The sequence below is a fragment of the Grampus griseus genome (genome assembly GCF_964374135.1).
Source record: "Grampus griseus genome assembly, chromosome: 9".
Lineage (NCBI taxonomy): Eukaryota > Metazoa > Chordata > Mammalia > Artiodactyla > Delphinidae > Grampus > Grampus griseus.
In genome coordinates, this window is record NC_139003.1 from 75,748,590 (window position 1) to 75,771,049 (window position 22,460).

General features: G+C 38.1%; 1 protein-coding gene across 1 annotated transcript in view; it reads left to right on the plus strand.

Annotated features, from left to right (window-relative positions):
- ABCB4 (ATP binding cassette subfamily B member 4) overlaps window positions 1–22,460 on the plus strand; it is a 74,199-nt gene that overhangs the window by 12,979 nt on the left and 38,760 nt on the right. Inside the window, exons 4-13 of the mRNA XM_082662566.1 lie at window positions 822–879; window positions 2,525–2,716; window positions 4,254–4,425; window positions 6,044–6,168; window positions 9,298–9,469; window positions 11,539–11,652; window positions 12,699–12,809; window positions 13,031–13,156; window positions 15,595–15,798; window positions 16,147–16,317. Coding sequence (XP_082518692.1) covers window positions 822–879; window positions 2,525–2,716; window positions 4,254–4,425; window positions 6,044–6,168; window positions 9,298–9,469; window positions 11,539–11,652; window positions 12,699–12,809; window positions 13,031–13,156; window positions 15,595–15,798; window positions 16,147–16,317 — 1,445 coding nt within the window. The remainder of the gene's footprint in view (window positions 1–821; window positions 880–2,524; window positions 2,717–4,253; window positions 4,426–6,043; window positions 6,169–9,297; window positions 9,470–11,538; window positions 11,653–12,698; window positions 12,810–13,030; window positions 13,157–15,594; window positions 15,799–16,146; window positions 16,318–22,460) is intronic.

The window sequence follows — 22,460 nt, forward strand, 5'->3', positions numbered from 1 at the left end:
TGTGTGACTTTGGGTAAGTTACTTTATCTCCCTGTGCTTCAATTTCTTCATCTGTAAAATGGGAATTTATGAAATAGTCCTACCTCATAGAGTTGCTGTGAAACTTAAACGAAGTAATGCGTGTAAAGTGTTGAGAACAATGCCTGGCATGTAATAAATGCTCAATAAATCCTAGCTATTACTAAAACATGTAAACCAGAAAAGGCACATTGACATTTTTATCAAATTAGTTCAAATTAAAAGACAATTTCCTTCCAGTTAATACTGCTTTAAAAATACCAGGACAGGGAATGCAGGATGGTGACCGAGTACTGACTTGTCTTTGAGCAACTCAGCTATCTTTTCTTTTCTTTAACTTTTCTTCCTTTGCAATGAATGTAATTCAGCCTTTCTATTACTTACGTCGTGAGGAAGCATGTAAGGGAAAACACACACATATAGTAAAGTAAAATCAAAAGAAGCAAGTATGTGGAAAGTGCTTTGCGCCACTAAGAAAAAAAGTGCCCCTTAAATCTTGTGTTTTCTATGTGGACCATTTCTCTTTTCCCCCTCTGCCTTCTGTATGCCCTTCGTCAGCTCCTCTCTGCTGCCTTAGGAAGCTGCTCTGCTTCAAGGCCCAAGACCTCTAGGAAGGGGGCTGAACCTGGGAGGGCTTAACTTCCCCCAACTGGACCCTAAATGCACCTAAACCCTTGGGCCCTTTACATGAGTCAAATGAAAAGAGTGACTTGAGAGTGAAAAGGAAAGAGAAAAAAGATTTTTAAAACCTGGCAGTGCCTTTCAAAAATGTCTTATTTTTGTTTTGTTTTGTTTTTATTTAGTGAATTTTTCCTTGTTAATGCTAAATCCAGCCAGAATTCTGGAAGAAGAAATGACTAGGTAATTGGCTAATATATGCATATATACATATGTACTTCTTTGTGGTGTACTTTTAAAAACATTTTATTTGAAAATAATTTCAAACTTACGAATAGTTTTAAGAATGTACAAAGAGTCCCTATATACGCTTTACCTTTTGTTAGACACTTTAACCTATTGTTTTCATTTATTCCCCCTCCCCTGCCATTTAAATAAACTGCACAGAGTATGACCTTTTACTCATAAATTCTTCAGCATGGTTCCTAAGAATAGGACATTCTCTTTACAACCACAGTACAGCTATCAACCTCAGTACATTTAATATTGATACAATACTTTGATCCAATCTATCATCTGTATTCCAGTTTTGTCCGTTGATCCAGTAATGTCATTTATGGCATTTTTCCCCTCATTCAGCCTTCTTCGTAGAAATCCCAAAAGCCTGTCACATATCGTTTGTATGTTTACTTATCAACTAAGGCTGCTGACGTAAATGAGTACTGTCTGTTTGCCATAGCAGGCCTGAAAAGCTTCCATCTGGAAGCAGTTTGTAAAATGATGTAGAAAATATATTTGAGAGTATTGAAATTGAATTTATTACTTTTAAAGATAGTAACTTTTGGGACTTATCTCATGGTCCTGTGGTTAAGACTCTGCGCTTCCAACGCAGGGGGCACAATTTCCATCCCTGGTAGAGGAACTAAGATGCCACATGCTGCGGGGCATGCCCAAAAAACTAAAAATAAATTAATTAAATTAAAAAAAATAAAGATACTAACTTTCCTCTAATTTAGTGAAGACTTCACTCCAAATTGGTTTGAATTCATGACATTTTAGCGTTCTATTTTTATTTTTTTAATTTTTTTATTTATGTTGGGGGTAGGAGTTTATTAATTAATTTATTTATTTTGGCTGTGTTGGGTCTTCGTTTCTGTGCGAGGGCTTTCTCTAGTTGTGGCAAGTGGGGGCCACTCTTCATCGCGGTGCGCGGGCCTCTCACTATTGCGGCCTCTCTTGTTGCGGGGCACAGGCTCCAGACACACACAGGCGCAGTAGTTGTGGCTCACGGGCCCAGTCGCTCCGCGGCATGTGGGGTCCTCCCAGACCAGGGCTCGAACCCGTGTCCCCTGCATTAGCAGACAGATTCTCAACCACTGCACCACCAGGGAAGCCCCTAGCGTTCTATTTTTAAAACACCTTTCAACTTCTGCCAATTAGGAAGAGGGTTTTTTGTTCTTTGTGTAAACAATACGGGAAAACTTATACTAAGAACCATTTTGCATGCTCGGTCTGTTTAGTCCTGTATTTGCAATGTGGTGTACTTTTTAAGTACAGTAAGATATGCAAGTCTAGAATATGAATTATGAAAGAGGCAAATTGTGTTTACAGACTGTCAATATCAGTTTAAAAATGGTTCATGAGCACCATTATATTTTTGCAGTTAACCACAAAACTTTATTTTACCTTTGGCTGATCATTCAAGTGGATAGATTTGCCATTATCCTCTTATAATTTAAGAAAAGAGAAAAAAATTAATGTGTGTTTGTTACAATGTCCTACACGGTCTTTGTGATCTGTCTGTAAATTGACTAATTCCCATTTCTGAATATTTCTCCCCAAAGAGATAAAGACTATATTTAAAAGAAACTTTTGAATTATTTTCCAGATATGCATATTATTATTCAGGATTAGGTGCTGGAGTTCTTGTTGCTGCCTATATACAAGTTTCATTTTGGACTTTGGCAGCTGGCCGACAGATTAAGAAAATTAGGCAAGAGTTTTTTCATGCTATTCTACGACAGGAAATAGGCTGGTTTGACATCAATGACACCACTGAACTCAATACTCGGCTAACAGAGTAAGTATACTGTTAACACCACACTTTCATAAAGAAATTAACTGCTAAGTATGTGAAAATATGTCCAAGGAAGATTTTAAATGAAAAAAATTTTTTTTCCTAGATTAAGCATTTGGTGTGTATTGGGAATAGATCATCTGATAGCCATCTTTAGAAATTACAGCCTATGCCGCGGTGTATTTTCCTTATCTGTTAGATTTTTTTGCCTTAGTTATGTAGTAGGCGTATTTGAGGAATGAGCTTACATCCTTTACTTGTTTATCTCTCATGGAGACAAACAGATATTTATCACAGGCCTGACAGATATTAAGATGACCCTCAAGATGGATGAATGAGTGAATCAATGATTGAATAAATTCACAAAGAGACTTATCTTAGTACTTATTGACTCTTCACTTATTCAACAAATATTTGAGGGTCTATTTTTTTTTTTCTTTTTTTTGCGGTACGCGGGCCTCTCACTGTTGTGGCCTCTCCCGTTGCGGAGCACAGGCTCCGGATGCGCAGGCTCAGCGGCCATGGCCCACGGGCCCAGCCGCTCCGCGGCATGTGGGATCTTCCTGGACCAGGGCACGAACCCGTGTCCCCTGCATCGGCAGGTGGACTCTCAACCACTACGCCACCAGGGAAGCCCTTGAGGGCCTATTATGTGCCAAACAGTGTTCTAGATGTTTGTGATATACCAATGAATGAGACAAAGATCTTCCTCTTGTTGCTTACGTTCCAGCAGGGGGACATAGATGATAAGCTTTTCCTGACTGGAGGTCCTGGCAAGAGGGTAGTGAGCATATGAGGTCCAAGAGAAGGGAGAATCAGAGCATGTAGGGCCTGGCTGGCCTCAGCTTTGCCACTGGGCATTTTTGATCTGAGGAGTAGCATGTTCAGATTTCCATTTTCAAAGGATCACACTGGCTGCTGTATTGAGAATAGAGTGCGTTGAAAATATCAAGGGTAGAAGCAAGGAGCCCTTCCCTATTCCTGTTGCAATGCCCTTCCTAGCTCCTGCTTTTACTTTTTTTTTTTTTTTTTTTTTTTTTGCGGCACGGGGGCCTCCCACCGCCGTGGCCCCTCCTGCCGCGGAGCACAGGCTCCGGACACGCAGGCCCAGCGGGCATGGCCCACGGGCCCAACCGCTCCGCGGCATGCGAGATCCCCCCGGACTGGGGCACGAACCCGCATCCCCCGCATCGGCAGGCGGACCCCCAACCACTGCGCCACCAGGGAAGCCCCCTAGCTCCTGCCTTTAAACAAATTGACTCATAGGTTCAAAATGCTAATGTTTCTCTAACAGGATTAACTAATTGAATAGCATCAACTTTTAATCCTATTAACTTCTTAGAAGCGTGAACTAATCCTGAATTTCTTCCTTTGTACAGTATTTAGGTGGGGAAAAATGTCATTCAAGAGGCTAAGACTGTGAAAGAGGCTTGCAGGAGTCTGAACCAGTGTTGCCTGTCTCTGTGTTTGTTAGATGTCTGCTTCACCTTTCTGACTGAAGACCTCCTGCCTGTAACCACTTAGGTGTGATCTTTTTTAGTGACATCTCCAAAATCAGTGAAGGAATTGGTGACAAGGTTGGAATGTTCTTTCAAGCAATAGCCACGTTTTTTGCAGGATTCATAGTGGGGTTTCTCAGAGGATGGAAGCTCACCCTTGTGATAATGGCCATCAGCCCTATCCTGGGACTCTCTACAGCTGTTTGGGCAAAGGTATGTGAAACGTGGGCATCTCCGTGTGTGTCAACCCACGCAGACAGAGTTATTCTCAACATGCAGGATTCTGGTACTTGTGCAGATCCATGTTAAATGTCATTTGAAACCACATCCAGGACCATGTTGTTAATCTGGTGCTCTAATAAGGAAGATTGTTTTTAATGTGATGCAAAATGTCACAGTTATTACCTCAGTTACATTTTGTTTTTGGAATTGTTACTACTTTAGGTAGATCTTCTGGCGTACTAATTTAAATTACATAAATGGTCATGTCCTTATTTCAGGAAACATAATTTAAAAATATGACGTTCCTTCAAACTATTGCATGAATATAAAACATTTAAATAAGTTTAGATTTGTCCTATTTATTTTGAATTGTTACCTGTGACAGTTAAATGGCACTCTGACAATTTTGCCTTGCAGTAAAATCCACAAAACCTGTTCTATTTCAACCAACACTCCAGAGTTGAGAAACTTTACTGGCAATTTTTGCTCATTCTGGGGTTGATGATTTACTTAGTAGACTCTGGCATCTCTTTTGTTTCGATTCTTCCTTTACTGTTCTCCTGCAACATCTTGTTTAGCCATCTTATTCAGTAGAATACCCGTGAGTAGGCCTGGAAGTATGGTTTTCAAAGCGATTAAAAATCGTGACACAATAAAAAAAAAGGATGGTGAATCCTTTCCAAGTAGTAAGGTTTTATTTTAGTTTATTTTGCAATTAACAGAGAACAAATGGTAGTAGATACAGAACTCCACACTATTCCCAAAAAACACTATCTAGAGAACTATGTGTGGATTTCCTTTTGCTGACTCTGTTACCGAATCAAGTCCGGCTGCTCGCTGCTTAAAAACAATCAATACTTGCAAAAGTTGGTAGAAAGGAAAGTTACTTTTAATCGGAATGCTGGCAGTCTGGGGAGATGGTGGACTTGGTGTCCCCCAAAAACCGTCCCTGAAGATTCTGTTCAGTCATGAAAGCTTTTCAATGGAAAAGGGGAAGTAACCTCAGTTAATTGTTGAGATAGGGGGTCAGAATCATCACCCTCCTCCATTGCGTGCAGGCTTGTGTGTGGGCTTGTTGACCTCTTGTGATCTTTCTTTAGATGCTATCTTGTTCACACAGTTTTGTTCACGAGATTATTGAAGGGGAAGCTAGGGAAAAGATCTGGTCATCTGTTAATTACTTATTCTGCATTTCTACATCTTTGATCTATGGAAAGAACCAACAAGTTACACAAAGTATTGCGTGATCAAAAGATCTGAAAGGTGTGCTAGGGCCAGAGGTGAGTAGAGCACGGGGGCGCCTGGTTTAAGGTTAGCGACAAGACCAAGGGGCCTCCTGCAGAGAGCTCTTTCCTGCAAAGGGCGCTTTCCTGCCGAAAGCTGCTTAGGACTCCTCTTGGGGAGCATATCACCAGGGCGGATCAAATCCACCCCTTGTAGGGAGTGGAAGCAGCCGTTGGATCGGGTACAGTGAGTGTGGTTTGCTTCGTATCTACTATGTTTGATAAAGGACAGGGTTTGGGAAGAAAAAGTAAGTGAAAGAGTTGATCGGACTGTCTCTTAACATTTTTCCCCATACAAAAGGCGTGAATGTTTCTCTCTTTTCCAGATTCTCTCAGCATTTAGTGACAAAGAACTAGCTGCATATGCAAAAGCAGGCGCTGTGGCAGAAGAGGCTCTAGGGGCCATCAAGACTGTGATAGCTTTTGGGGGCCAGAACAGAGAGCTGAAAAGGTCAGAAAGGTTTTTTGTCCACTAGTTCAAAGAACCCACTTTTACATTTTGTTACTTATTCTTTTGTGATATGTGTCTACTGCTTTCCTTTACCTAATATTAACCCCTCACCCACAAAATATAGGCACCCTTTACTGATGGCTAGAGTTTGATGTCAGACTTTACAGCGGGGTTCTGACCTTTTTATGTTCCATGGACTTCTTTGGCAGTCTGATGAAACCTATGGACTCCCTTCTTAAAATAATGATTTTAAATGCATAACACAAAATATGTAGGATTACAAAGGAAACCAATTATAGTGAAGTACAGTTATCAAAACATTTTAAAAGTGTCATGTGGTAATTACATATCTCTATTCTTAACCTATTAAATACTAAGAACTAAATACGGGTCAACTATTTACTGTAATTCAAAGTGGGGTTGCAGGTAAAAGATACTTTAAGATATCTGTAATAATTAGAAGAGTGGTATGAAAATGATCTAGGATTTCTTTTGGCAACACAGGCACAGTTACTGCTAACCATACAGCAGTTTGTTGCCTGCCTTGAGAATTGAAGGAAATGCTAAATTCCGGTTAGAGGTTAGTGAAATTAAATATGTAAATTTTTTCGCATTCAAGTTCCTTAACCGGGGATTCCAGGTGGAGTACCCCTGCTCTAGAGGAACTTGATAGGCGAAAACCTATATGCCAGAACAAAGCCCCCTAATAAAGGCTACTCAGCTCTACTTAAATGCCCCAACCAGTTTTCTTTAAATAATAACATTCCCTAATATCGCTGAAGTATGACTCCATGTGAAGTATTTTCTTTTGCCATCCTATGGGACTCCTGATACCCACAACTCTTTTTTTTTTTAGCGGTACACGGGCCTCTCACTGTTGCGGCCTCTCCCATTGCGGATCACAGGCTCCGGACGCGCAGGCTCAGCGTCCATGGCTCACGGGCCCAGCCGCTCCGTGGCATGTGGGATCGTCCCGGACCGGGACACGAACCCGTGTCCCCTGCATCGGCAGGCAGACTCTCAACCACTGCGCCACCAGGGAAGCCCCACCCACAACTCTTTGAAAGAGAAATTCTCTGGCAATTCTCCAGCCTTAAAAGCAAAGGTTCCCTACTCCCCTCTTTTTCATTTTCTATTTTTCTGTTCCTTAAGCCCTCTTCAAAGCCAGCCTATACCTGGTTCTCTAACTCTTCCTTTTTCTCTCTCACTGCTGCTTTCTGTACACAGTAGCCCACACACCTCAGGATGAGTGTAATCAGTGCCTCTCCATTAGCAGCAGTAAGCGAGCCGCCTCAGCGAAGGTAATTACAGCATGTCCACCATTGTCCCTGGAGCCCGTGTCACGTTGGGGCTGACGTGCCCACACCTTGCAACTGGGCCACCTGGGACTAAGCACAGTGCTGGGCATGGCGAGCTGGCTGTCTCCCCAGGGACGCAGCTCAGCTAAATGTATGCATCATCCAACACTGAGGAAACAGCACTGGAGAGTAGGGTGCTTTAAGTAATTGAAAGACATAATTTTTGGTGGCAACGTACATTTTAAAAAAATGAAGAAATTCTCAACATCTTATTTGGTTAAACTGAAAAAGATATGATGTTGTTTGTCTTTTGTTAGAAATAGAAACGCTCTAGTGTATGTGGTATTTTCTCTAAAGTCTCACTGTATATCAGTGGATTTTTTTTTTTCTGATTTTAGGGAGCCAAGATCAAAATTTATAGACTCTTTGCATCTAGCATGGAAGGCTTAACTGAAATTGATGGAAAAAATATTGTTATTTGACAGAACCATTCTAGACATTTATACCTTTATGTCAAATCCTAGAAGGCAGTAATATGAATTTTAACTAATATTCAAAAATATGACAATAATAGAATGAGCGATATTTAGGAAGACATTAAATTCTAAAACAATAGTAATAGGAATAGGAATTATCAGGTTTTTCCAGCTATACGCCAGCACTGTACTAACAACGTTCTATCATTATCTGTCAACCTCATAATTGTCTTGCAAGGTAGGCATTAGTAACTCCATTTTATAATACCATTTGCAGCAACATGGAACGACCTAGAGCTTATCATCCTAAGTGAAGTAAGCCAGACAGTGAAAGACAAACATCATATGATAGCGATAATATGTGGATTTTAAAAAAATGATACACATGAACTTATTTACAAAAGAGAAAGAGACTCACAGATATAGAAAACAAGCTTATGGTTAACAAAGGCGAAAGGGAAGGGAGGGATAAATTAGGAGTTTAGGAATAACATATACATACTACTATATATAAAATAGATAACCAACAAGGACCTACTGTATAACACAGGGAACTATACTCAATATCTTGTAATAATCCATAAGGTAAAGAATCTGAAAAAGAATATATATACATATGTATAACTGAATCACTTTGCTGTACACCTGAAACTGACACAACATTGTAAATCAACTATACTTCTATTAAAAAAAGAGTAACTCTATTTTACAAGTGATGAAACTAAAATCTAGAAAAGTTGAGTAGGAGCCTGTATCCCATAAGCGGTGACCAGTTTATAACCTTGTACCCAGGCTTGACAGTTGAAGGTCAGCCTGATCAAAACCAAAACAAAACAAAAACCAAACCAAAGCAAAAGCCCAAGTATAAGTACGCAAACGTGTAAAATTCCTGTCCCTCACCCAGTGGGGCTGTGGAAGGAGGTTATTCTCTGGAGAAGACAAATTTGCCTGTGTTAAGAATCTGTTTGAAGAGTCCCAAATAGTATTTACATTTTGGCGTCATTCCTGGTTGGCTTCGCTTGGTTTCTCTTCTTCCACCTTTGCCTTGACTTGTGATGCTGGCCATGAAGGGATGGTGATGTTCTCCCAGGGATGGGAGTTCAATCCTGGAACAGCTATGGGAACACTGGTAGGACTGGTAGGGACCAAGGGAGATGGGTCCAGGCCAGTAAAGAAAAGGCTCAGATGGGTTCTAGTCCTGGCCGATCCTGAATTGGTTGAGTTCCCAGGAAGCTGGGTCTCACCAGGGCTTTCTTTTATGGCTTTGTGCCTTAAACCTCCAACTATCAAGGAGGTGAATATGGCTCAGATTATGGATTGTTTTCTTATTATGTTTTCCCCTTATTTTCTGGTAGGTATCAGAAACATCTAGAAAATGCCAAAAAGATTGGAATTAAAAAAGCTATTTCGGCGAACATTTCCATGGGCATTGCCTTCCTGTTAATATATGCATCATATGCGCTGGCCTTCTGGTATGCGTCCACTCTAATTATAGCAAAAGAATACACTGTTGGAAATGCAATGACAGTAAGTTGTTTTCCTAATATTTATGAAGAATCTGAAAATGTTGTTTATCCACCTACCTTTTCTTTTCTTTCATTCTCCTCCTTTTTGAAGGATGAGCCATGGTTATAGGCTTTTTTCATTCTGTAAACCTTTGCTCTGTCCTGTGGGTAGAGCTGACCTTGTAGAATACACAGGGCATAACATGTAGATAGACCAATCGAGAAACACATGGAGCATATAAATTTTGAAAAATGGAATGAATTTATGAATGAACAAATATGTAGTGGCGCCACCCTCATTCTGCCTTTGAGTTTCATTATATAAGAAAGTAAACATTATTATACGTAGGTCATACTATGAGAGAATGTTAAATTTACGTGATATAAAACATCAGCTATCCAAATACAAGATGAAAAGTTATTTTAGTTTCTTTTTCTTTTACAAAATGAAAATATCTTCGTTTTTTGATTATAAAAATATATACTAGTTATACAAAGAATTAGAAGAATTTTAAAAATTAGAAATTACTTAGAATTACTTGTGATCTAATAATCCATATATACTTAATGATAACTTTTGGTGTATATCTTCCGGATTCTTTTCTGTATGTGGATTTTGTTTCCTTTCAAAACTGGGATTGTATTATGCATACCTTTTTGTAAACGTTTTATAAACTAGCAACGTATTGTGACCTTCTTTCCATGTCAGTGACGGTCAGGGCAACACGTAACCATTCAACTAGCCATGTTTTAAAACCTGCACTTCCCTATCTTTCTAAACAGAGGACTCCTTGATGATGGCTTAGGGACATTATAAAAATTTATCATTTCAAAATGTTCTCTAGGGTAGTACCTTCAGACTGCATTGACCTTTTGAGGGCTGATTGGCTAGATGAGCTTCCGTCATTGCTGAGTCTGTTTTTTCTCCTTTTGGTCTCCTCTCTGGTTGTCAGCTCGGAAGTTCTCCACCTCTCTTTACTTCCTCATTTGCTAAATTTTATGAAGAAAGGAGATTGAATCCTGACTCTGCCATTCACCCTTTGTGATGAGTGTGCCCTCTCTGGCCTGGTCTCCCCATTTGTAGTACGTAGACAGTGACTTCTCCCGAGTAGGGCTACAGAGTGACGCCCGTGATGCAGGGAGCCCAGCGATGCCCTCTGCATAAAGACTGAGAACTCTAGTGCATTGACTTCATAGCATTGCTTTTGGTAGAGACGGCTTTGCTCTCTTACTGGTCTTTCTCTGTATTGCAGGTAGCCCATAGATATTTGAGAGATATTTGAGTTCTGGGTATGTGAAGTGTTACTGTTACCGTCTTCTGAGAAAAGACAAACTATAAGTAGATGTTTCAGCATGCCCAGAGATAAAGGAGTAATTTCTCTTCATTTATGTTTTCTTCAGTTAACATTTGTTGATAATCTGGATTCCTGAAGCTATAGTGTTGACTTTTCTATATCAATTTATTTTCCTAGTGAAAAAAATATAAAGGCAAATGTGTTAAGTTTGTGTGCTGTAGTACAGAATAATTGTATATTAATCATTGCACACAGGTGTGATTTAGTGTTTTATAATGTGTGAACTATTATTTTTTATATTAAAAGTCTTACCAAAATATGTATTAATACATAACATAGTACTTTTTAAGGAAAATTTCATGCGGCCAAAATCTGTTTTATCTTGAACATTCTGTGTAATTCCATGAATAGTTAGAGAAAATCATATAGGACTGAAAAATAATACTGATGGAAAATGTTTTCCTCTGGTGGCAATAGCTTCAGAATCAAGGAAGTAGGTTTGAAAAATCTTTCTGACTTTGTCTAAGTTCAGGAGAAGAGCAACAGATAGTTTGGCTAGCTAGACAAAAAATATATATTTTTTTCAAAAAAAATATTTTTGAGATTGAAGAAACCTGTTCATGCAATAAAATGCTATAGTAACCTTCTAAATTTTGCTCTTTTGCCAAAAAAATTTTAAAGGGATAAACCTAATTGCGATCCTTTGGGTAGTGTATATTCCAAACAACTCATATTTGAGATGATGGTGGACTCCAGAATAGGACTTATAACTTTTCCTTGTGTTCTTTTTGCTCAGGTCTTTTTCTCAATCATGATCGGAGCCTTCAGCGTTGGACAGGCTGCTCCCTGTATTGATGCTTTTGCCAATGCAAGAGGAGCAGCATATGCAATCTTTGCTATTATTGATAATGTGAGTCATTTATTATTTTAATGCCAAAAAATTATTTGAGGTCTGGCTAATTAAATCTGGCTTTCGGTTAAATGTCGTATGAAAGTTTTGCCAAGTGAACAACCTCTCTTTAGTAATGAATGAAATCAAATGCCTCTTACTAATATTTCTGAAAGTTTATCTTTAAATAATCAAATAGCACTGATCTCATTTTGGGAAAGTACATCTGCACTAGTGTGTTATTATTAGAGTTCAAAGCAAAGATGTTTGTCTTCCTAGTTTTCCTCCTTTTCTCTTTCATTTTGTAGCCAGACTAAGAATATTATGATTTGTATACAGGATGAGTGGATGGAAAAGTTACTGGTGGGACCAAAATTGATAGTATGCTTTGCTGTGGGTTGCCCCCTGTCAAAAAAAAAAAAAAAAGATCACTGCGCATATGATATAATTTTGAATCAACTATATTGCATAAGTTGTACTGACTGCAGTGAAATAAAGAAGATCATTTTGACATAAGTACGTCACTGCATTTACACAGAGAAAATGCAAACTAGGTAACTGAAATGTGATTGTTTAATCCAAGCAATTCCTACTTCATTAATCTAAGTCATGAGAAAATTGTTCAGCTTCTGCATATATACAAAATTTACATCGTTCCTAAATAACTTGGCTCTAACCAATTGTTCAGTCTTCTCAACCCAGTCCATTACATTTGTTGTTTAGGAATAAGCTAATTGTCACTAAATGCTGAAATACCTGGATATATCCATGGTAGTATGTTTTTGTCATTGCAGCTGTAGGAATGTGCATGTTTGACCATTTAGAAAATTTATGAGGATATGCCAGAAACTTAAAGGGAAATATCATATAAAATGAAATGAATATATCCTTTATGTACTTTTCAAGAAAAGCCTATTTTCTGAGAAGGAATATTTCCTTAAACACACACCGTCTTCAACTTGAGTTGCCATTCTGGGTCCTATTTTTGGAATTTGCTGAAGCATATTCCTTAAAAATGCAATTGTTTGTCCTATGATGGAATAGTCATTGAATTTTGTTTTATTTAGAATCCTAAAATTGACAGTTTTTCAGAGAGAGGACACAAACCAGATAACATCAAAGGGAATTTGGAGTTCAAAGACGTTCATTTCTGTTATCCAGCTCGACCTGATGTCAAGGTATTGTAAGTAATATTTATAGGAATTCCTAATTCAGACTGATTGTTTAATCATCTTAAAGAATCCATAGTCTCTATTATTTTGATATGTATGTGCTTTTTTCCTTTTGAGATTATATTCCCTTATTTGGTACTTTTTTCCAAATTTAAAATTGAATCAGATTACTCCCCTTTTAGGCTTTTGTTGTGAAGTGTGTTCTTTTTCTCTCTTTTTCCTCATAGATCTTAAAGGCCCTCAACTTGAAGGTAGAGAGCGGTCAGATGGTGGCCCTGGTTGGGAACAGCGGCTGTGGGAAAAGCACGGTGGTCCAGCTGATACAGAGGCTCTATGACCCCACAGAGGGCATGGTAAGTGGGAAGAGCCATGTTCTCCAAAGTGGGAAGCTGGATACCAATTAGGCCTTTGAAATTGTTTTGTTTTGTTTTGGTTGTTAACAAATTTGCATGAGAATCCAATTTTGGTAAAAAGACTATAGAATTGCAATGCATCTGGATAATGCATTCAAAACCTTGGGCGGTTTTAACAAAAGTATTCAAGATGATAAAAGCCAAAGAAGCTAGACAACACTCTCCTCTGTTCCAACTAAGCTTTTCATAACCCACTAGGTCACTGGAAAATAGTCATCCAAACCACTGGGAGGACTTACTGAGTTTGGTCAAAAATATTCCATATAGCAATTATTAATAACCTTGTGTTCAGGATCACAAGAAATCTTAGGACAGTAATTAAATTCATCAAAGGCGGTTGAGTTTTCTTAATTGTTGGAATATCTGAAGGGGAAAGTGGGTTAGTCTCTAAGAAGCTTCTGGGGACATGGAGAACAGTAATGGCCTAGGGGATATTTTTTTGGCCTTTAAAAATTTTGTTATAAATTCTAACTTATTTATATTTATTGGAGTATAGTTGATTTACAGTTTGTGTTAGTTTCAGGTGTACTGCAAAGCAGAATATATTTTCTGAGAAGAAGACATTCTCTTACATAATCACAAAACAATCATCAAAATCAGTAAATTTGGGCTTCCCTGGTGGCGCAGTGGTTGAGAGTCCGCCTGTCGATGCAGGGGACACGAGGGAACATGGGTTCGTGCCCCGGTCTGGGAAGATCCCACATGCCGCGGAGCGGCTAGCCCTGTAAGCCATGGCCGCTGAGCCTGTGCGTCTGGAACCTGTCCTCCACAACGGGAAAGGCCACAACAGTGAGAGGCCCGCATACCGCAAAAAAAAAAAAAAAAAAAAAAAAAAAATCAGTAAATTTAATGTTAATACAATACGAGCCCACAGTATATATTCAAATTTCCTCAACTGCACCAACTTTTGGACGTTGAGTTTACCTGACAATGAAATGTATTATAATTCAACAATAATGAAAACAGAAGTTTACAAGTTACAAAGAAAAACAAAAAAAACCTAAAAAGGCATTGAGATACAACAGAGATTGCAGGAATGAATACAAAGTTTTCTAGGATACACAAATTATTTATTTATTTACTTTAATAAAATTAACAAACCTTCTTTGAAAAATCTGATACACCAAGGAGGAACATAGGTCCATCCTCATTTCCTAAAGCAAACTCTAGGTTGGTTCAAGTGTAAACAGTTTTATTCATTTTTTAAAAAGAACATAGTAAATACTAACCATTGAGGATAAGCATTTGAAAACATCTTATTTTTTAAATTATTATTGGAGTAATACATTTTTTAAAGAAAATACACGTCAGCAGGGGAAAAAGTCTTCAGAAATTCTACAACTCAGAGATATTCACTGTTCACATTGTGATTTGGCAATTTTATTACTGCTGAAATAATAGAAAAAATGCCCAGTGGTACAGTTGACTGATTCAGTTTTTCCTTAAATCTCTCCCCGTAAAAATCAGTAAAATTATAATAAAAGAAAGCAATAAATTGGAACAAATAATTTATGATATATGTGGGAAAACTATTATCACTATTTTAGAAATTAATATGAATCTATCATAGGATATGAACATGCAAATCTTTCGAGAATAAATGTAGATTTGTAAAAAGTTTAAAGAAATGTTCAACCTCACTTATAATTGTATGTGAATTAAAATAAATATAAGCTACCACCACACTTATTAATTAGAAAAGACATTAAAATGATAAAAGCTAATAAATTACAATGAAGCAGATATATATTTATATATTCCTGCTGACATTGTAAATTATTAAAAATCTTTTTAGAGGGTTGTTTATTCAACCTTTATTCAGCAAATAATAAATGCCCAACATATGCCAGTCATTGTATAAGTTAAGCAGTTGTTATCGGAGAAGAAAAAATAAATCATATGCTTCGGCCTGGTATTTCTGTGCCTTTACAATGATTGTCCTTCAGTGTTCCTTGAAGGAAGCCAGATATTCAGCAGGTGGGAAATGCTGAAGTAAATTATGGTATATTACATACAGTAAAACATCATAATGCCATCAAAATGATATGTAGACTAGGTAGGTAAAGGGACATTTTTATTCAGATTTAGTAATGGTAAGCAAAAATAATAGTTATGCCAAAAATGTATAACCGAATATATAATCACTTATGGAGAATAATCCATCCATAAAAAAACTGTATATGTAAGATAATAAATATCAAAAGAGAGAATACACTTTTTATTTTTAGTCTTCCACATTGCTTTATTTCCAATTCTCATTTCTAACCACTGAAATAAGTTAAATATTAGCTAAGGCTTTTTTGGTAACAAATTAGAGTCTTGATGCTTTATACATCAGAAGGTTTAAAATATTCAATGGAAGGATTTTGTTTTTTCAGATTACCATCGATGGGCAGGATATTAGGATGTTTAACGTAAGGTATCTGAGGGAAATAATTGGAGTGGTGAGTCAGGAGCCGGTGCTGTTTTCTGCCACCATTGCTGAAAATATTCGTTATGGCCGTGGAAATGTAACAATGGATGAAATAAAGAAAGCTGTCAAGGAAGCCAACGCCTATGAGTTTATCATGAAACTACCACAGGTAAAGCCTCTGTTAATGTAGTTGCCCTCGAAATGAGAATTTCAACTCATGTGAGTTCTTTCTTCAGAGGTTAAGCTAATAATGTTTGAGGTACAAGGTTGTCCAACTTTGCTAGGTAAGTCCCTTGAATTATCCAGTTGGAGCGTATAGCTTGGTACATGAAACATACAAAATTTTATACAGAGTATGTTAGTAGTTTGTCAGAATTCGATATTATTTATTTTATTATAATTTGTGACTCATTACGATGGTCAAAATGAAGCTCCCTGATGTCTTCATGAATTTCTAGGCTCCATAGCTTTTTCTAGTTGAAATACTTCAAGAGCTCCACCATGCTTTCTCTTGTAGAAATTTGACACTCTGGTTGGAGAGAGAGGGGCCCAGCTGAGTGGTGGACAGAAGCAGAGAATCGCCATCGCTCGAGCTCTGGTTCGCAACCCCAAGATCCTGCTGCTGGATGAGGCCACCTCAGCACTGGACACTGAGAGCGAAGCTGAGGTACAGGCAGCTTTGGATAAGGTCAGTGGACTCTAAACACCTGAAGGCCAGCCAGTTGAAACTTTATTGAAAATTCTTGCCAATGCTTTGCAAGTCTAGGTTGAAAAACATAAACATAAGAGCAAGTGAAGCTCTCCCGTGGGGCTTTCTTGGTTTCTCCTTTCTGTCAAGGCGCATTGCAGAGAGAGGTGGGCAGCCCATTAACTGGCTTGCTTTGACCAAGGTGCAGTGAGCCCTAATCCAGACCTGTGCAGTGAGCTGCTTAGCTTTGTTTTTTTTCTTGCACATAGGCTAGGGCTTTGATCAAAAGTAGTTGTGGTAAAATGTACAAAGAAAAATCTGGTTACTTACGCAGTGGTCCAGCTGAAAAGCAGTTCAAATATTTGCCTTATTTTGTAGGCAGTACATCGTCTTTACCTATTCATGAAAATGAATGGATGCTTTTCTGGAAATAAAGTTCAACTTGCATGTTTTTCTAAGCATATAAATAAGCAACACTTATTTTTTTTTTATTTACTTATTTTTGGCTGTGTTGGGTCTTCGTGTCTGTGCAAGGGCTTTCTCTAGTTGCGGTGAGCGGGGGCCACTCTTCATCGCGGTGCGCGGGCCTCTCACTATCGCGGCCTCTCTTGTTGCGGAGCACAGGCTCCAGACGCGCAGGCTCAGTAGTTGTGGCTCACGGGCTCAGTTGCTCCGCGGCATGTGGGAATCTTCCCAGACCAGGGCTCGAACCTGTGTCCCCTGCACTGGCAGGCAGATTCTCAACCACAATAAGCAACACTTTTTAAGGCTGCTGAGCTCATGGGCATGGCTCAGAGTTTCTAAATTTCTCACTGTTTTCTTTACTAAACTAAAGCTTCAAAGGAAGAACCTTATCTTGGGACACTTTCAAGGTCAGGTGCTGAAGTCATCTGTAATAACAACACAGTATTAAAACCAGAGTCAGATGACGTCATGTAAATGGCTTTCAAACACATAAACATCATAAATATATTGAGTTGAGAAAGTTTAGTAATTAATGTGCAAGTTACTTAGTCTATCCAACCTGCCTCTTGAAATTTTATTTTTTTGAATTGACCTATTTTATTTTGTTTTATTTTTTGATTTGTATTGAAATATAGTTGATTTACAATGTTGTGTTAGTTTCAGGTATACAGCAAAGTGACTCAGTTATACATAGTATCTATCGTCTTGATATTTTAGACATGAACTGTATGAACCTTATTTTCTCAGGAAAATTTATACCTGAATCCTAAGTAAACACAGTTGCTTTGTGTGCTATAAACTGTAGTTAATTCATGCTTCCTGGTTTATCAGATTAATATTTTGGCTTATTTTATATAATGTAATTTAATAATTAATGAAAGATGATAATTATTCCTCACAAATTTATATATTCAATTACATTGCTTTCATGTATATTAAGTCTCAATATTAAGGAAACAAAATATAATACATAGGAGAATTGTATTTGCTTAGTTAATTAGAAGTGACTTAAATGAAGAAATCATAAAAATAAATACATGCATAAATTAAACAATTAATTTTAGCTCAAAACACATAAATGGTCATTCATGTGTCAATATAGACTTTTTAGCATAAAGTTAGGTGGGATAAGAGAGATATTTATGTGGAAAAAAAAAGTCCTATTCAGCCCTAGGACCCATGTCCCAATACTTTGTAGGATACAGACATTCAATATGTTAGCCCTTGCTGTGCTAAATGAACAGAATTACTGGAGATGTTGTTTTTCATGATATGAATTCTGTCAGCAAAAATTATAGCCTTGCAAGTTTTAATTCATATTTGGACAGGTTACTTCATTCAGTTTTAGCAATTTGTGTTCTGTAGGATTATGGCCCACTCCTCAGTTGATAACCTTTTACATATTGACTTTAAAAATAGCTGACAAATCACTCACAGTGCTTTTAAATCTCCAAGAAAAGCCATTAGCAGCTTGGGGTGGTGCTTAAGGGCACAGGTTGTGGTGCCAGGCAGGCTGAGGTGGGAGTCCTCTAAGCCTGAGATACTGCAGAAGTAATTGGGGTGGGGGGAAGGGGGAGAAATAATGTCATAGGATGATTGAATAGATTAAATGAGATACTGCATGTAAAGTTCTCAGCACATACCTTGCCCATGAGAAACAATGCAATTATTATGGTCATTACCATTACCATGATTATTATTCCTTTTATTGATTGCTGAATCAGTTACCTATTGCTGCATAACAAACCCAAATTCAGGCTTAAAGCAATACTTCTGCAGATTGGCTGGGTGGATCTTCTGCTATTTTTACCTGAGCACATATATGGCTGTATTTACCTGGAGGGTTGACTTAGCTAAAACGGTCCAAGATGGCCTCACTCACGTGCTGGCTGTTGGTTGGGCATCTCATACTCATGCTTGTATTCACTCATACAATAGGCTAACCCAGCTTCTTTACACAGAAGTCTCAGGCCAGTGTATCTAGAGGCGGAAGCTATAAGACGTCTAGAGGCTTAGACTCCAGAACTCACACAATGTCACTTTCACCACATTCTATTGGTCACAGAAAGTCACAAGGCTAGCCCAGATTGAAGGAGTGAGCAAATAGATTCTGTTTCTTGATGGGTGAGCTGTAAAGGATCTATGACCATATTTAATCTTCCACAGCACACTCTCTGCCACAATTATTTACATTTCTCCCAAGTGCAAAATAAATCCACCTCTTCCCAAGACCCTCAAAATTTTCATACAGTTATGAGATCAGGCTCAAAGTCAGTACCTGAAGACGTGTATGTGGTCCAGATATGGATGAGATTCTTCATGTTATGCTCATCTTGATCCAGAGGACTAGGAACTAAAGAGACGTTATCTTCCACACATATACCCACCATGTAATGGTGAGGCAGGGACAGGCTAATTGTAACAGACACTCCTATTCAAAAAGGAAAACAGGAAGCACATAGCAGTTACTGCTCCATAGCAATTTTGAAATGCAGTCAGATGCATGTTGCCAATTACTCCACTGCTCCAAGGAAAGGAAACGTTCCTTGATTAAGGCTCAATTCTACCCTTAGTAGAATGGGTTCCCTAGTGCACTTTTTCTGCTTGGTTTGGGGCTCCAACCTCTGGGCTCTCAGATTCTCCCTCTGAGAGCTCTTTCTTTTCCCATAAGAAAGGGCCCATGTCTGCAGCTGAGTAACTTTCTCAGCATACTTGGTGCCCATAGAAATTTGAGACCCAGAGCCCTCTTTACATTTTTAATTTTCTCAGTCTCTTTTAGTCCAAGCTGATGGACTCTCTTAAAGACTTTGTGAGTTTGCTTAGAATTTGACTGTAGTTTGCTTAAGCCCCAAAAGTTACATTTTTAATTTTTGGGGGGGGCAGGCCTCTCTCTACTTTGGGCTGTATATGAAGCTGCCATTAGAAAACCCTTTAGAGCCTTAGAAGCCCTTTTATGTAGCAGAGAGTGTCTACTAGAATTTGCCATAAATTTTTCAGAGATTTTAACAAAAAAATCTTACACCTACACCCTGATTTGATCTTTGGTCTCATTTGATTGGATGATTAACAATTCATTTTCCAACCCAGCAAGTACTGCGTCTTCTTTGTAGCTTCTAAATTCACCTTGCAAACCAAATGGCTTCTTCTTTAGCTCATCATTTTCTTCTCATACCTTATCATATACAGCCTGGCACTTTCAACATTCTGTTTAGAGATCTCTGGAATCTCCTCAGCCAGATGTACAAGTTCATTAGATAAAATATCTTTCTTCCAAGTTACTACAGGGAACAATTTTTCCAGTTATTCTAAGGTTACATAACACAGGTCACTGTCTTTCCAGCCTCCAGTAGCAATTTCCTTACTTTTCTTCCAGTCTCCACTAACAGTATCATCACCTCCCTTCTAGCCACTGCCTGCCACTCAGATCCCAGTCCCAAAGCCAATGTCACATGTTTTAGGGTTTTGTTACAGTAGCATCCCAGTCTAACTACAAATTTCCACATCAGTTGCTTTAATCCAGCACTTAGTGGGTTGGCTGCTGTGACTCCTCTATTGGTTTTGCCTAGTCTCCTCAGGCAGCTACACTCAGCTCAGGGTCATCTGGGCTGGAATGTTCAAGATGGCCTCCTTCATGTGCCTAGAAATTGGTGATGGCTGTGGCCTGAGGCAGCTTTATTCTCCTCACATAGGCTTCTCATCCTCAAGTAGACCAGACAAGTTTCCTTTCCAGGTAGCTTTCAAAGATGGCAAACACACAAGCTATAAGGCCTCTTGAAGTCTATGCTGCAGAAATTGCACAAGCATTAATTCCTTCATATTGTTTGGTCAAAGCAAGTCACAAGGACTGCCCAGATTCGACGAGGTGGAAAATAGACTCCACCTCTGAAAGGGAGTAGCTGCAAAGTGTTTGTGACCATGTTTTATCTACCGTAGTTGCTGCAGGTAGTTTATAATCTACCCAATTGACTCCATACATTGCAAGATAACTAAACTGATGTATTTTGCAGACTATAAACTGTGTCTTTAAAAGGGAAATCCTTCATTACTGTACTCCCCCCAGTGATACTAGTCAGTCAATTGGCTGGTCCATCTATTTGTATGCCACCTCTCTTTTAACAATGAAAAGTTGAATTTTATAATTAATTATTTTTCCTCTGAGGAGCATAAGGATATACTACTATTATAGTTATTGTTTTTCCTCCCTTATTACCTAGCCTGGAAGAATAATATTTTCCTTTTGTGGATCCTTTATACATTTATCAATACCTCTTATGGCACCAAGTTATTGTAGTTAGCTATTTACTTATATGCCTCCTCTGTCGTAGAAAGACTAAACCCCCAAAAGGCAGAATTAATAAATGGTTCATGTTTGTGTCTCTATAGCACCTACTCCAGTGCCTTGCCCGTAGTAAAGCCTAAATAAATTTTTACTGAATTGGTTACCATGGCCAAGCTCATTGAGATAATACATGTCTACATTAAAAAAATTACTAATGACCATTTCTGCTTTTGACTCAATAGATAGCAGCTATTCATCAAAATAAATAATAGGTTTTTCCAATATAAGGTCTTAAAGAAGAACAGAAAAGCAGACTTGATATTTTGATTTTTTAAAGAAAGTCAATAATCACAAAGTTTCATACCTACACACACTCTCCTACTCATAGTGTTTCCATACTGGAGGGGCAAGAAAAGAACCAGAGTAGTGATTTAATGAAATGATTGCCAAAAGTTTCATTTTATGCTTTTTTTTCAGAAGTTCCAGAAAGGCTCATGGAATAGTGCTTCCTTTGTTTGGGCCTGTTTCATTCCTACACATCCAAAATTAGTAGAACGTCCAAATTTCTTAATAGTTGGTGTCCTTGAATCTAGGGTATTTATTTGCCAATGTTTTGTCATCACTGGGGTGTTTGAAAATAGCCCTTTGTGTCAGATCTCTACTCTGGCCAAAGAATCTCGGTCAAGGGTGACAGTTGCTAATTTTGAAATTAGCAACTTTGCACACTTTGTTTCTCCGGCACACCAGTCATTTACTCACAAGTCTGACTCCGATTCCTCTGTTTTTTTTAAGTTGATATAGCATCAACCTGTTATTATCATAATGATAACCCAGTCACTGTCAGCAGTTTACTCATCACTGTTAGTATCATGAATATAATTAGGTTGATCAAAGTATTTCCTCTCTGCCTTATCATACATGGACAAAGCCATGCAGCTTCCATATCAGTAAATCAGTAAATATTTATGAATGTTTCTTTGGGGCCCATATGCTAAAAATCAAAGAACAGTCTTAAATGTTGTCCAATAGTTATGCTCTAGTCTCTCTCTCTCTTTTTATGATGTAACTCTTTTATATTTATTTAAACACAGTTGATTCATCTGGTTATTTTAGAGTAAGGAGTGAAGAAGAAAGACCACATTATTTTTTTCCAGGTGGCTACAAAATTGGCTCCATAGTCCACCTTCTGTCTACAGAGAGACAAAGCATATTTATTCATACTATCATACTAATTCTTAAATGTTTCATGTCTATTTCTGGACTCTCTATATGGTTCTATTGATCAAATTGTCTTTTCACGTGATAGCTTCCCCCAGACTTTACTATTTTAATTGCTGTAGCTTTTTTTTTTGTTTTAATTAATTAATTTAACTTATTTATTTTTGGCTGCATTGGGTTT